This window comes from Rhamphochromis longiceps, linkage group LG16 (assembly GCF_057381845.1).
Source record: "Rhamphochromis longiceps isolate RC_006_pf linkage group LG16, R_longiceps_female_GT1.1, whole genome shotgun sequence".
In the NCBI taxonomy this organism is placed as follows: Eukaryota; Metazoa; Chordata; class Actinopteri; order Cichliformes; family Cichlidae; genus Rhamphochromis; species Rhamphochromis longiceps.
Window position 1 is genome coordinate 25,279,318 of NC_140572.1, and position 15,454 is coordinate 25,294,771.

Consider the following 15,454-nt stretch of genomic DNA (forward strand, 5'->3'; position numbering starts at 1 on the left):
GAGTCAACCACAAACTCCTCTGTATGCCAAAATATTCTAGAGTCAAATGTGAGGCCATCTGTCCGACAGCTAAAGCTCAGCCAAAATTTGGTCATGCAACGGGAAAATCATCACAAGCACAGCAGCAAATCTACAGAATGACTGAAAAAGAAAACAGGCTGTACCTTAAGAAAACTGTGCATGAACAAATATCTGCAAAACTAAATGAATTGAAGCAACATTGGAAAAAACAGTGGGACAGAAATCCTCCACAGTGATGTGAGAAAGTGAACAAATAATACAGTTATTGTTGCTAAAAGTTGTTCTATAAGCCACTAAATCATGTGGGTATGTAGCTTTTCACACACCGATCTGCACTTCAGTTCATTTTCTGTTAAATAAATAATAACACAGCGTACTGCAATTTGTCATGTTTTATAGGTCATCTGATGTCGTATTTACTTAACTTTATGACCTGGTAACATTTACATGCTATGTAAAACCATAGAGTGTAAAACCTTAGGGCATACTTTCCTTTTATCATGACTCTAGGTTCAGCTGAGTCTAATTCACTTTAAATTATATAGCGCCAAATCACAACAACAGTTGCCGAAAGAAGCTTAATATTGTCAGGGAAAAGACCCTATAATAATAGAGAGAAAACAGAAAACCCAACAATCAGACAGCGCCCTGTGAGCAAGCACTTTTGCGACAGTGGGAAGGAAAAACTCCCTTTTAACAGGAAGAAACCTCTGGCAGAACCAGACAACCAGACAGGGGCGACCTGTTGGGGGTGAGGAGAGGAAGACAGGGCAAAGACATATGGTGGAAGAGAGCCTAGATTAATAATAACTAATGATTAAATGCAGAAACGTGTATAAACACATAGAGAGTAAAAAAGGTGAGTAAAATAATAGCCAAATAGCTTATTACTCAAACTCTGTGCTTCTATAAATCACGGTCAATTCTCAAGCAATCTTTGCTTCTCTACAGGTGTTTAACTTTACTGCAAACATTTTCTAATTATAACTAATAATGATGAGCAACATATGAGACAAATAGCACTACACATAGTATATTTTCTTCATACACGGTTCTCATTTTCTATTTCCATTCTTTATTGCTTTTACAAGAATAATAAATAAATAAAAATTAAAAACTGAGGAATGAAGGTCAAATCCAGTCTCCCACATTGGACTGACCACAGTCCCTTCGCATTCTTCCATTTGAGAGGATGAGTGAATGCTCATTTCCCTTGTACAGTCTTCACCCACTTCATCAGTAGTGCTGCTAAGACCATCTGGGATGCTTAAATACCAGAGGCAATTTGCAGAGGTTAAATATCTCATTGGCATGGAAAGTGCGCCTCACAATATTTCTGATGAAAGACAACATAATTTTCTGTCTAAAAGGATACTTGACTGAAATTATAGGTTTTTGTTAACTGAAAGACTTACGAAAGTACAATCTGGATGATATTACAGTCATGAATAACGCTTACATTCAAATACACAAACCAAGCACAGAAATGGTCAGGAGTTTTTTGAACATCTGTAACAAAATACACCACAGTGCTTTTACATTACTCTGGGTAGTAAAACAGATCAAAAAGATTGGATGGTCTACAGATTGTTTCCAGCCTAGGATGATGTGGTACATCCCATGTATTAAAGCCACACGAGCCTCTTGATATTCTCAAAATGTAAAATACATTAAACATAGTTTCCATAAATAACTATGCATTTAATTGCCAATGCATTTAGATATAACTTACCTGAGTAGTTACTTTCATAACTAGCTGAAAAACGCCTGCAGAGGAGTAAGGACAGATTTCCTTATCTTTCGCATGCAGCATGGTAAAGACTTTGCACTACACACACACACACACACACACACACACACACACACACACGCATCTCTCAGTCCAACTCTGTGCCCCCTGTCTAAATGTCCATCACAGAGGCTGACACGCTTACCTTAGGCTAACTCTTATCTCATTCAAAAACAAGGCAGCCTCTACCCAGCTGCATCAAGACTGAAATCACAGTGCAGTGGATGATTTCAGTCACTCAGACAGAAACTGCACACTACTCAATAAAGTAGATGGATGCAGTCTACACTTAATGATTGTAATGAACAAAACTGTGACATTAAAAGCGAAACACAAGTCTGCATCTAGCATATCACCTCCACTCACACTGTAGACAGATCAATGATGATTCTGCCTTTATGATGTCTGTTTGCATCTCTAACCATCTGCTTTGCTGCATGTGTGTTACAAACATATTTGGGTGACTATGACTGCACCAGCCACACCACCAAGAGTTTGCTGGTCTGAAGAAGTCTGACTCAATTAGTCCCACCATCTGGAGAGATGAATATTTCCTGTCTGCTGTGCACAGCTCTAAAAATACATGTCTACATTCTCGACTTGAAGCAATTTTTTTTTTCTTTCAATCTTTTCAATAGGAGTGTAAACCACTGGCCATTATTAACTGCTTCTCAAGTGACACTTAATTGTGTTGTTAGCAACACTCTTTGTTGTGAAATGTCTGGTGCAGTGCTACAAGTTAAATTATGTATTCCTCGCCCATTCAACAGGAGTGCTTCTACTGTATGCAAATGAAAGGCTGTATACTTAAGCTGCCAAACTGCGTTTCACAGTAATATAATTTGACACGGCTCACATCAGCATCTGACAATGGAGCTGTGACAGTAACAGGAGACTAAAAATTTAATAAATTAAAAAAACATAACATTTTTGCATGAATCTTTTTCTCCTCCACATTTACAGTACAAACCCTGCTGACCATCAAAGCACCCACTGAGGTTTGGGTGCTTTCTTAGGAGTAAGAGAGACCAGGCCAGCTAATAATTGACTTTGATATTTTCCCATCACGCACCTGCATCTAAAAGGTCACAAGCATCATGTAAAGCTGCAGTACTTTCTTAAGTGTTAAATGAAAACTGTATTTGTTATGTATGGTAAAAGAAAAAAAAACTGGCATACAAACAATTAATAATTGGGTTAAACATATTGGTACAAACTGGAAGTCACACTGGCAGTGGCACTGAAAAATAACAATACATACACTGATCTTAGATTGCCCACTATGCATATGCAAGAGATTGTGGCAGCAGAAAATCATAGGCTTACTGGAAGAAAAGACTCCATCTATATAGCTCACTGTGGTGGTCTTAAAAGTGTTGATTACCCTCAATCTGTCAATCTTTCATTCATGTTCAGGTACATTAGGCCTTGGCTTCAAAGACTGGTTTATTAATTGTTAGATGTCACATGAACAAGACGACAAATACTGTAAGAGCAGCCAACCAAAACCACTCATTTTATGGTAATATAGATTAAATCTAAACTATAACCAAGCTCTCGACCACATTAAGATCACGGTTTAATGGTGTGATGTGTAACCATAGGAGCCAAATTTTAGTCTTGCTATGCAAGGTGTGCACGCAACAGAAAACGGGGACACTCTTTGCTTACCTAAATTATGGATGGAGTGAACCATTGACCTGTTCCTGACTCGCTCCCGGGCAACGTGTTGAACGTGGACGACATACCCAAATCTAATGCTAATTACTGGTTTAAAAAAACGGGGCCAAATTTACCGCGCGAGCGCATAACATCTCGTAAAAAGACACCTAAGTTGCAGTCCATCTCAGCGCAGAGTAGTCCAAAATCCAGTCCGTCCAGTAAACCTTCTCATGGTACCTGTGTGGACTCCTTAATGTGATAAGTCTCCGGCTGAGCCGCACTAAACCGGTGGATATGAAGAGTCTCCATTATTTTTCCCCTTTTGCGTTTAAATGGATATGCGGTCACTGCAACAGACGCCTCTCTCCGCGCACCTGTTTTCCGAGTGAATATTGTAACGCTAAGAGGACAGGCTGAGATAATAGTCAGCACAATCTAACCTCAGCTCAGACCGACCTGCATATATACCGAGTCTCCTCTCTGATTGGCTCACAGCGACGTCGCTCACGAAATCCCTTTGAAGTAGGGCTTCACGGGCTTCTGGTAAATGTAGGCGCGTGCATGCCACCAAATATAGTGTTTGTTTTTTTAAATCATATATTAACATACATTTATCGAAATACGCTTAATTTGATTTTAGATACTTGAATTTTTATTTTGTTTTAAATTCGTTTTCACGGAATCTTCTCAGACATATATTAGGAGGTCAACTTGATGACAGTTATTTCCCATACTTTTCATTTAGCATAGGTTACCTGCAGCAAGAAATACAGCTATAAAAGCAATCAAAAGAAACGCCCAAATACCTATGCTCTTTGTGAAATGATCTTTTATTGACATTCTCGGTTTTAACCTTGTCCTAATATTCTGAACTAAGCCTGATTCCTCGTGTGGTTTTGTAGTTTCGCCTTTATAAAGCTTATAAGCAACTGTTAGAGCGTTTTCCTGTTTATGTTTCCAGTAGGGACAAGGAGAAAGCTGGTTAAAATGCACTCTAAGGCAGATTACACCCGGTCAGGGTCTAAAGGTCAATTCACTGAAAATTTCCAAACGACACAGACACTTGTGTACATCACAGCTATTTTGAAGCAGACTTTTGGTGGATCGTGTTGAACAATGCTGCCATCTACTGTTATTGATAAGAAACTCGGTTTTGCCCCTGGGCAATTAGCCAGATAAAATCTAACCGAAGCATTTAATAAACATTCAGGGAATCATAATAACTCTGATGTACTGTCAACAATGTGCAGCCACAGACTCCAAACTCTCCTTTATTGCTATTTCATTTACCTCAGCGACAATAAAGAAGCTGCAATAAATACTGCAATCTGTTTTCTGTGAAATAAATCTGACTTCCGTTCATATCTGCAGTGTATGCAGATGAACACTGGCTTCAGATCAGACCCAAATTATCCACTAGATGTCACTACACGCCCTCCTTGAGTTAGAAAGTAATAAAAAAAAATTGAAAATAATACTTCTATTATCATTATTATTAGTAGTAGTAGTTTTAAGACTTTGAGTAACTAGATGGCTTTGGGGAGTATGTTTTTCTACGACAGCTGATGTATAGTATAAAGTTTTTTTCAAGTTTTAGAGTGAGCTCTACTGGCTGGGTAATTGTGAGGGAAATGTAAAGTAAAACTCAGTGGAAATAACCTGAGTTTTGAACTCAAAACTTTATTTCAAAAAAATTCAGAAAGGATTCCTTTTATTGTTTATGACAGGCCAAAGCTGTGAGGTGTGAGGCATAAACCTCCTAAAGGCAAGATAGGAAAACACTGTGCTATAAGCAGGCCTTTTGCATGTGGCAGTGGAAAAAACACTGATTCATATTATTAAATTTGCCTCCAAGCCATTTCAGGGTCCTCATATTGTGCATGTTGGTTCACTGTCATGAACAAAGCCATTGTTACAAACATCTGTAACACTTGTGTTCTTATTATTATCACGGGGAGCTTAAATCAGCCAGCTAAGCATCCAGTCTGGGCGGCTTTAGATCATGTGTAGGAGGGAATATATTTTGGACTTTTAACTTATATTCATAGGTTTCAGCTTTTCCGGGTAATCTGATAATCATCGTTGCCATTCATAAAAAGGAATTAAGTAACAGATCAACAATAACAATTAAAACTACAGAAATTTCTCTCTCTCTTTCGTTTTTTGTTTGCTTTTCAATTCACAGACAAATTCATCAGGACTTTTTCTGTAATTTTACGCATGTATTAACTACATCTTACTACATTTACTACATCATTTACTTCATGTAGAAAAACTGAGACGTGCAGTTTCAGCTGCAACACGCATTTGTAAAGCTTATGAAGCTCACTTTGCATTCGTATATTGAACAGTTCTGGTCTTCAGTATGGCTGCAGGAACACGATGCAAGCTGCTCTGGCCTCTCTCTGACACGGGGTCAGCAAAGACCTGTCAAGGTTTTGAATGAACCACCAACTCAGTAAACCATGCATGTATACACACACCAACACACAGATGGCCGCAAACACCCAAACATACGTAACAGACAGTACGTAATGTCCTACATACATGCACATTAGTAGCACGCATGCGGTCCGGTCGTATGGTGGCGCTCTTGCTGTGCCTTCCTGCCACTGGAAAACAGCGACAGTCTGGCTATTTAACGGCGGGGCTGGTGGCTTCATTCCGCTCTGAAACTGGCAGCACACCACATGAAATCCCCAGTAATGCGATGCCAAAGCAGCTTGTTAAACTCAAGAAGAGCGCTGTCTGATCTGAGGGAACTTGTTCAACTCGCCGCCTCCTCATCTTCACTTTTCACTTGATGACAATTTCTGCCGGATCGTGCCCAGCGCGTCTTTCTCTCTCCGCCTTCCGCATCTGTCGCACTGAAAGTTTGGTTTTGCGAAAGTAGACATGAATAACACCGGCTTCAACCAAACAGAGAGCGGCCTATTCAACAAGACAGAGGAGGTTTTTTGCTGCAACTTTTCATCCGTGGTGACTGATAATGGCTTTGTGGCAGCCGCTCCGGATGAGAGGAGCCTCTTCATCATGAGGGTGGTCCAGATAGCTGTCATGTGCGTTTTATCCCTCACGGTGGTGTTTGGCATATTTTTCTTAGGCTGCAACCTCCTCATAAAGTCAGAGGGGATGATTAACTTTTTGGTAACGGACAGAAGACCGTCAAAAGAAGCGGAAGCAGTTATTGTTGGAGCCTACTGACTGATAAAGACATATACAGTGATCACACTCTGATCAGATGGCCACAGATCGGAGACAGTGTGATGATCAGCCGCCAAAACCGGGCCCCGTTTTCATAATGGTACTTAGAAAAAGAAACAAGAACTCAGAGGAGCGGTCACCTTGCAAGAGGTAACTGAACTCTGCTGGTGGCTGATACTCACGGGGTGGGTCTACCTTATTTCTGCTGGCCTTTAAAGCCAAGAAAGACTCATTCATCTTCTAGAGGTATAGTGCGTTTTAAGCCTATTGTTGTATTAAGTACTGTAGGCTATTTAATCACGCACTGTTGTCATTTCAGTATAGTTTCCCTGTTTGTAAAGCAGCATCCTTTGTCAAAATAGTGGCAAAGTCTTTGTATTTGCTGCTTAGAAATACCTCCTTGCATCGAAAATGCAAGGGCAAAATACATGAATGTTGTATGCCTCTGCATGCAACATGCAGCTCTCTATTTTCTGGTGACAGTTGTTTGCGTGTCTTTGTCGGCAGCGGTGAAAGTCCGTAATGCTGTGTATCATGTTCATTTGAATAAATTCATTCTGTAATTAAAGTTTTCTTCTTAAGATCTGCTTTTCTGTCATATCCTCCACCACGCCCTCTGCCAAAGTAACTGAGATCTCAGAAGCTAAAATTACAGCAGGAGAAAGAGCTCTTTGATTCATACTGTGATAATGACATGATGTTAAAATACAACAGAGGGTACTGATCCCGATGAATATATATTTTTAAGCTTTATCTATATCTATGAAGAGTTGTACAGTTACAGGGAACAAAGAAATAGCTGCTTTTCCCTCTTTTGATTTTTTAAATTAGATTTAGATTTAACATCTAAATATGAATTATTTTACCCAAAAGGATGCCTTAAAAATGCTCTAGAGTCCAAGAAAAAAAAAAGCCTTCCCGCCTTCCCAAGAGAGCCCTGTCTGGGTCAGATTTTGATCCATGCAGCTTTTTACATCCTTCCTCCTTCTGCCAAAACATCTGTTATGCTCATCCCCTGCTTCACCTGGATTCTACCTCCCCTGGAGCCTTAAAAATGACTTGCTTTCTCAGTTCAGAGAGGATGAAGCTATCGGACAATACGCTGCTGTCTGATTGCCCACCTGTGCTCCGCTCGCAGTTAAATAGAATCAACTTAATTTAAAATGCCCTTCACCCCAGTTACTCCATCTGTTTTACCCTTTCTGATCTATGCATCTTGTCTGACACGGCCTTACTCGTCTGATGAATGTTTGTCAAGGTGGAAACTGTCTCAGGCCACATTTGCTGTCCTCATGCTGGATCTGAAGAATTCAAGCAAGCACTTATTTTACTAATCGTGCTGAGGAAAAATAAATGAGTAAGCAGTAATTAGATTTTATACTCTTATAGGTGGAAGACCTACACATGGGTTACATGAAATTAAAACAACTGCTATCAAATATGGCACAATCCAGTAGAGTGGCAATAAATGCTGCATTTGTGAAGCTTATGATGTTGACTTTACTGCGGCTATATTTTATAGTCTTCAACAGTGGGGGGCAAATATTGCCTAGATTCTTTAGAAGAGAGGAGTTTAATGAAAAACCACCAAAAACAACAGCTTGAGAAATTGCAACAACTGAATCAACACCTCTCGGAGTCAGCCTCCACAGAAACCCAGAGCTGGAAATCTTAAATATACAGCTGAGCTGGGTTTATAGGGTTCATATTCTGTTCTTGTCTTGCCTTCTTCAAATTTCTAATAAGAAATAACTGCAAAAGCACACAATCCTGGGAGGTTATTCATAGCAAGTTAATAGGCTTCTTTACATGTAAAATTCACACCCCATAAATTTACCTCTGAATAATTAAGCCACATTTAGTTTTTCAAGCTGAGCAATAGATTTTTTCACATTTTCACCTCAGGTATGACTCTCTGTAGTTAGAGCAACACATTAACAAAGCAAATGATGCAAAGAGAAACATGTCTTTCTCTGTTAATAACAGCATGAAGTGTTATTAATATAAGTAAACATAAAACATAAACACAAAATTTTTTTTGGCCTAACTGAATATGGGATACAATAACAGTAAAAATGCAGCAGGTATAATTGTATTTGTATATATGACTCCAAGCGTTTCTCTTTTCTGTGATTGCTTCTGTTAGGTAGTGCTGAGAATAGCTCTCAAATATTAAATATCCAGCAGAGAACAATCTTCTGTCTGCAGCTGAGCTGTAGTTAGTTTATCCCGCAGTGCTTCATACACATTTATATAGGCTGAAATCTGGCTCATTTTAGAGATCCTGAAAGAAGCAGATCTAAAGTTGGAAATTCAAGTTTAAATACTATAATTTTTCTTCTTATTTAGGATTTTACTTTGGATTTACCACTAGAGGCCATCTCAAAGAATACACACACCTGTCACACACCAATGCTGAGGGAGATTTAGGAGATTCTAACAGCAAACAGTCATCTATACCGCCGGCCTTCCTGCTCTCAGCAATCTGATAGTTCCCCGCATAGCTTATGTTAAAGTCCTCTCGATATATTTAGGCACACATTAAGAGTTTTACTCGGTGTAAAACAAAAGCACCAAGCTAGGGCTTCATAACATGGTTCAGTTTATAACTTGATGTTACCTGGTTTTGTGTTAATCATCATTTATTCACAAAGTGTTTGGGATTAAAAACAAAACAAACAAACATGTTCTTATTTTGTTAATACACTTGCAGTCTGGTTAGAGTAACTTATATCACAACCGCAGCACAGGTAAAAACAGCATTAACTCACTTTATCCCATGTGGACTGTATGCCAGCTTTGTTCAACTGTGACTGCATCTGCAGGGTGTTGATTGTGGGCTAAAAGAGGCTTCGGGTCCTGACTCGCTCTCATATGATTGGCTGGTAAGCAGAGATTCAGTCGATGAACTGGATAGTGACTAAAAGCTCCAAATAGCAGCAAGGCACCACAGCCACCTCCTCGGTTTACTCCTATTCTCCCACAGCTTTATTCCCATTCAGTTTATTTTATAGCCGTGATGTGGGAGAAATAAATCTGTTAATGTCGTCTTATGTTTATCTCATTGAATTGTGGTTTGATGAAGTTTTTCTCTGCTGTGTCTTTAAACAGTGAGATGTTTCTTCTCAAAACTACTCAGGCTCAATGTAATTCTTTATTACTTTCCCATTTTTAAAGAGTTGGTACACTGAAATAAGAGTGAAAATTAAAATGTGAAACACATTTTAAAAAGAGGAAAAAAACATAAGCAAATTTAGCCAATTCTCTATTGCTGAATGTGATTAATTTAATTGTATTTAAAACAAAATAGTGTTTGTGCCCATTTCAAAAGAGTTAGGACAGGGGCTTGTTTATATCTACAATTCACTTCTTCTTTGAAAAACCTTGCATAAGCATCACAGGCAAGAGATTTAACTCGTACTATATTTTTATTACAGATACATGCTGCTGCAGCATGTGCAGAATCTGGTTTGACATTGTCGTTCAGAAATAAGCAAGCCTCATCTGGGTACCATATGACACTCCTAAATCTGTATATAATGCAGTTTACACCCAGAATATGATATTATTTTAATGCAGTGTTATCCAAGGGCCTTAAGATTACAACCCTTCTGTATTGGTTTTCACCCATATCACTTGTATGTGGACAGATTTTTAAAGATTTTACATACCACAGCTGAAATCTACTGAAATCTAGACATTTAGACATTTTATTTTATCTTTTATTTTTCTAAAATCTCAAAGCATTTACCGACACCAACTTTCACAGAGACCTGAACCCCCCTTTATCTGTACTTCTGAAAAACACAGGATTTATGGGATTTTCTTTTTATATCCCGTCATTTTCCTAATTAGCGTCATTAATTGTGAGACGTTCTACCAGGTGTTTCTTTTGCAGTATTTTCATACCTCTACTCCAGTTTTTTTACAATGTTTGTCTTGCACCCAATTCCAACTGAAAAACATTTTTCATTTTATCTTTGTTGTGCTATTAAATCAATGTAGGGATTTGCCAGTCATTTGGATAGTTTTTTTTTTTTTAGCATTTACCACAGCCTTCTTGCTTCTTTGGAAACATGGCTGGAAAAAAGCTGAATGCAGACTATAAAATGCAGATATTTTCATCAACAGTAAAATGTATTCGGTCTGAACCAGCTGGTGCAGATGTCATGAGATGCCAAAATCTAACAAAAGCAATAATTGTGGAAGACAAGTTGTGATAAATCCACGAGGACTAGTTCTGAAGACTGATTGCATTACTTCACATCTCGAACAGCAGTTACAGGATGAGTCATGGCTCTGTTGTACTGTTGATTGTTTCACACTGAAGCATCACTGGGATTTAACATCTGAGGAATCCTGCCACTAACACTTTAGTGTAATCCAACGTGTGTGTGCATACATTACTGAAAGAGTAGGAGCAAAAGTCTGTTCACTTTTAGATTACTCTCAAGCTGAACAACTCGTTCACTTTTTGTTTCTTGAAGTGCAGCTGGTAATGAGTAATGCAAAATCCCAACTTGGCTGAACATCACAGCTCCATGAAGCATCATTTTCAGTTTACGGAGTGACTTTAACTGCTTAATGCTGTTGTGTTCATTCATGTCAGGTTCCCGTTTTTTGTGAAAAACCTCTGATTAAGTTACCGTTCAAGCAATTTTACCACTCAATGTAAGGTTTATGGCACAGCTGCCTGAAATTAACACCATTGTTAATTATTGAAATAATTTTTTATGTTTCTGTGTGCCAAATTACAGCTATTTGCTTGCACTCCTGAACAGGAAGAAGTGGAGGAAATTTGATTAATTTCATAGAAATCCAGTGTGCCTGCTCAAATGTTGGTATAAAAACATGAATTCAGTTAGGTTTTTGTTTTTTGACTAATATATAACAATATGATTTATAGTTATAAACAAGTTTTTGACAGATTTCTAAAACATTTGTTGCAGAAATTTAACAAATGACGGGTTGTTAAGAACGCTAACTTGGACAAAACAATAACTGACTGACAAGACTGACAAGATTACTATCTCATAATATAAATGCTAGAATCTATTTATTAATCAACCAACAGGAATACCACATGAGAGGTACCCTGACACTCATGTTGGTGTGAAAAAACAAAGCAAGTCCAAACCCAAAAGCTCATACACTGCATGTGCTAAACAAGAAAGAAAATCTCATTTAGTTTGGCCAGCAGACGCCTTGTTCGTAGAATGTGTCTTCCAGCTGTTATCATGGCTGCATCAAGGAGGAGATAATACAGGGATAGAGAAACTGCATCCATGCATGCTAGCCTACAATTTAATAAGTATTATCATCTCTCAGTCTACTTACATAAAACTTGATGTTGTGTATGCAGGTTTGTTATCCATGCTGGACAGCGTGGCCTGCAATAAACTTATAAGACTTCTGAAATCTGACAGTCAGTTGGTGCCTTAAAAAGTAGGTTAATATGAGTTTAAGGACAGAGTTGGGATAAAGGTGTGTGTGTGCATGTGTGTTAGTGTGTATTGAAGAAGTAATCGGGTATTTCTATTTTCTAAATAGACACTTGTTAAGTTTTGTAACAGGATCTTACACCGGTTGTGATGCTATCGTGTTGGGAAAATCCACAGTGATAATAAAAAGAACCTGTCAACGTACTCAAAACCTCTTTTGTGACAACGGCCATAATAAAACATCAATAAGTGAAAGACATAAGATACATTATCATGTAAATAAATCTTTAAACGTTTGATAAACTTACAAATACAGTCAAAATTTAAAAACAATGTGGGAAGAAATGTGAAGTGTCCCTTTGTAAAATAAAATGTCCCCTTACTCAAAATTTATGGATGCTCTCAGTGCTCTCTGCCAGCTCATATTTGACCTGTAACGCAACAAATGGGCCTTTTTTTGAAGATCTTTACTAAAATGGTGAAAGTGAAAACACATTTTTGTTGTTACATCACTGTTAAAAAACCTGCTTCTGAAGATTGACATGAACCCTTGTTTCAAAAAAAAAAAAAAAGCAGAGTGCTTTTCACATATCTAAACTTGAAAACAAGTCAAATGTGACCCAAACACAATATAAGCGTTCCTCCCTTGTAGTTTTAGGCTGATCGACCACCTTAATCTTGATTATCCTCACTCCATGAGGCAACATCTTGCATGGACCTACAGGCTGAAGGCGATTGATGGTCATTTTATATTTCTTCCTTTTCCGGATAATCGCACTAACAGTTGTCACCTTCACACCAAGCTTCTCACTGATGGTTTTGCAGCCCATTCCAGCTTTGTGCAGGTCTGCACTCTTGTCCCTGATGTCTTTTGACAGCTCTTTGGTCTTGCCGGTGGTTGTGGAGAGTTTGGAGTGGAAGAAACTGATTATGTGGACGGGTGTGTTTTATATACATAGCATTTTTTATTTATTTATTGTGATTGATTGATTGTAATCACAAAAAAATCAGCACACAGCTGATATGTAGGACTCTGGATGAGTTGTAGGGGATCAAATTTCACTCAGTAAAATACAAATCAGTTCATAGCTTTTATTTAATGTGATGTTTTTTTCTGAAATTTTTGCTTAATATTCTGTCTCTCACCATTAAAATGAAACTGCCATAAAAACTAGAGACTTTTCATTACCTTGTAAGTCAGTAAACATACAAATTCAGGAGGGGATCAAATAATTATACCCCCCACTCGGAAGACAGACAAAAATGCACCTGCCAAAGTACGCACAGCCACCTTTGTCATAGATGCGGCTGTGGTAGGTGTACCCAACACAGCGCAGTCACAAATAGACTCACAAGGTAAAAGCAATACCAGCTTTGCTATGGCAGCTTGTAATTAGAGGATACATCAGATTTTGCTAAACCAAACAATTTTCACGCTAAAGACAAGATTCATGACAGACAACAGCAGGAACTCATCATTCACTGCAGTCATGCAAGCACAGTGCAGCACAATATGTAATGAGTCTTTGTTGTTTTAAAATAATAGTGGTGTCGATGTGTTATTGAACCTGCAATCCATTACAGCTGTTGCGTGAGTGCGTTTCAGACTTTACTGACCTTCTAACCATGCCACTCTCTGCCAGCTACAATCAGAACAGTGTTGTCACCGAAAGGGAATTATTACTTGACTTTCGGGGGGAAGTTTCTCTATACACCACTACCACCAGGTAATAACCTTTTCAAGAGACCACTCTGACAGAGTATCAAGGGAGGGAGTTGTTTTTTTTTTTTGCTTTTTTCTTAAATTGCACTTTCAAACTGATTTTTGATGAATGAGAAGACTTTGCTATCTTTCATTCCTGATATACAAACTGTTTTAGTGTAGTAATATTTCTGGGTAATGATTTGAATCTGTAATCTGTTCATGTGGATGTAGTGTTTTCAACAGCGAGAAGTAATACTGTAACGTGACAAAATGTGGAAAAAGTGAAATGTTGTGATTATTTTCCACACATCGACAGTCAAGAAGTCGAGCTCACTAACTCAAATCACCAGAATAAGCTACAGCTCCTGTCAATCAAAGCAGCCACACCCCTAACTTATTGTCTTATAGATAAGACACACACGAGGGATATCAGTGGCTGCAAAAAGACCCTCAGTTCTGTATGAATCCATAAGAAAAACAGTCCACAGCCCTGACCTGAATGAGTAAATGACTTTAGATTATGGTTTCAAAACATCAAGATGGTGATTTCAAAAACACTCATTGTAAAGCTCACAAATCAGTAGATGATCTCACAGTAGGATCCATCTATTATATACCTTTAACACAATGGACTGAGCAGGAGAGAAACTACAGTTTTTGCCATTTCTGCAATGTCTTCATTTTTACAACTGCTTGATTCTCCAAGAAAACCCATGAATTTGAAAACATTTGGTAATCTATGAGGAGCTGGACAAGTTTTAGTCTGTATTTCTACTCTACCTGAAGCATTCATCCAAACTACTTCAAGCTTGGCTCTGCATTATCAGCAATAGGCCTAAACCCACCAAGTGTAAAGCAGACTGGATGAATGGTACACAACAAAAGCTAAGACCAGCCCCACACAGACAGATTATTTTATTTATTAATGAGATGGTTTCAACAGAACAACAAAAGACCTTCTGCGCTCTTCCTGCTTTTACAGTTTGCTGCATCACATTTTCCCTGACCTGTCACCATGACCAAAGTGTATTTTTAATCAAGCGGTCTTTATTTTGAGACAATTGTGTGTGAAGCTGTTTGTGCACTTTCAGTGGCCAGGAAAACAGCTGAAGACCTCAGTTTGACATCTGGCTCACACTGGCATCACACACCCGTCTGTGGGCTTTCATCATCACCACCACCACCTGCTCTCGTGAGACCTGAATGACATAGAGGAGTACTCATTCGAGTGCTTTACCGTTTGAAAGGATAGAGAGAAACAGTGATGGTGCAGTACAATAAAAACAAGCAATTATAAGGTCACACAACCTCTAATTAATAGAGTTAATAACTATTCTGTTTTCAAAAGTACAAAGTCTTCTGCAGCGTTTATGTGAAGAGCTAATCTTTTGGCTGAGCAAAGATACACTGATGAGAAGTGTACTCTTCATTCCTGACCGTAGAAATGAGCCGTGACAGTTTTGGCCTCCCTGCCAAGCACCACTGTCCTATCTGCCTATGCAGTGCACTCCCATGCCCCAGCTGTCAGCTGCACTCAGTCACTGTACCATTAATGAACTACACAACAGATGCTGACCGAAGTGCTGCACAATGAATAAAATCATCAAAACACAATGTAAATGATTTAAGGGC

At 38.5% G+C, this 15,454-nt stretch overlaps 2 protein-coding genes across 3 annotated transcripts in view; one reads left to right on the forward strand and one right to left on the reverse strand.

Annotated features, from left to right (window-relative positions):
• Window positions 1-3,896, reverse strand: part of galnt13 (polypeptide N-acetylgalactosaminyltransferase 13) — a 37,220-nt gene extending 33,324 nt beyond the window's left edge. For both annotated transcript variants that reach the window (XM_085384688.1, XM_085384687.1), the window contains exon 1: window positions 3,482-3,896. The gene's annotated coding sequence lies outside the window, so the exon portion shown is untranslated. The remainder of the gene's footprint in view (window positions 1-3,481) is intronic.
• A 2,196-nt stretch (window positions 3,897-6,092) lies between these two features.
• rprma (reprimo, TP53 dependent G2 arrest mediator candidate a) lies at window positions 6,093-7,224 on the forward strand. The gene has a single exon (XM_085384944.1). It carries the CDS (start codon window positions 6,368-6,370, stop codon window positions 6,674-6,676), a length of 309 nt encoding a protein of 102 aa, XP_085241070.1. The 5' UTR covers window positions 6,093-6,367; the 3' UTR covers window positions 6,677-7,224.
• Window positions 7,225-15,454: the final 8,230 nt, after the last annotated feature.

Coding starts and splice junctions, on each gene's coding strand:
- rprma (XM_085384944.1), top strand. CDS start 6,368: ATGAATAACACCGGCTTCAACCAAACAGAGAGCGGCCTATTCAACAAG.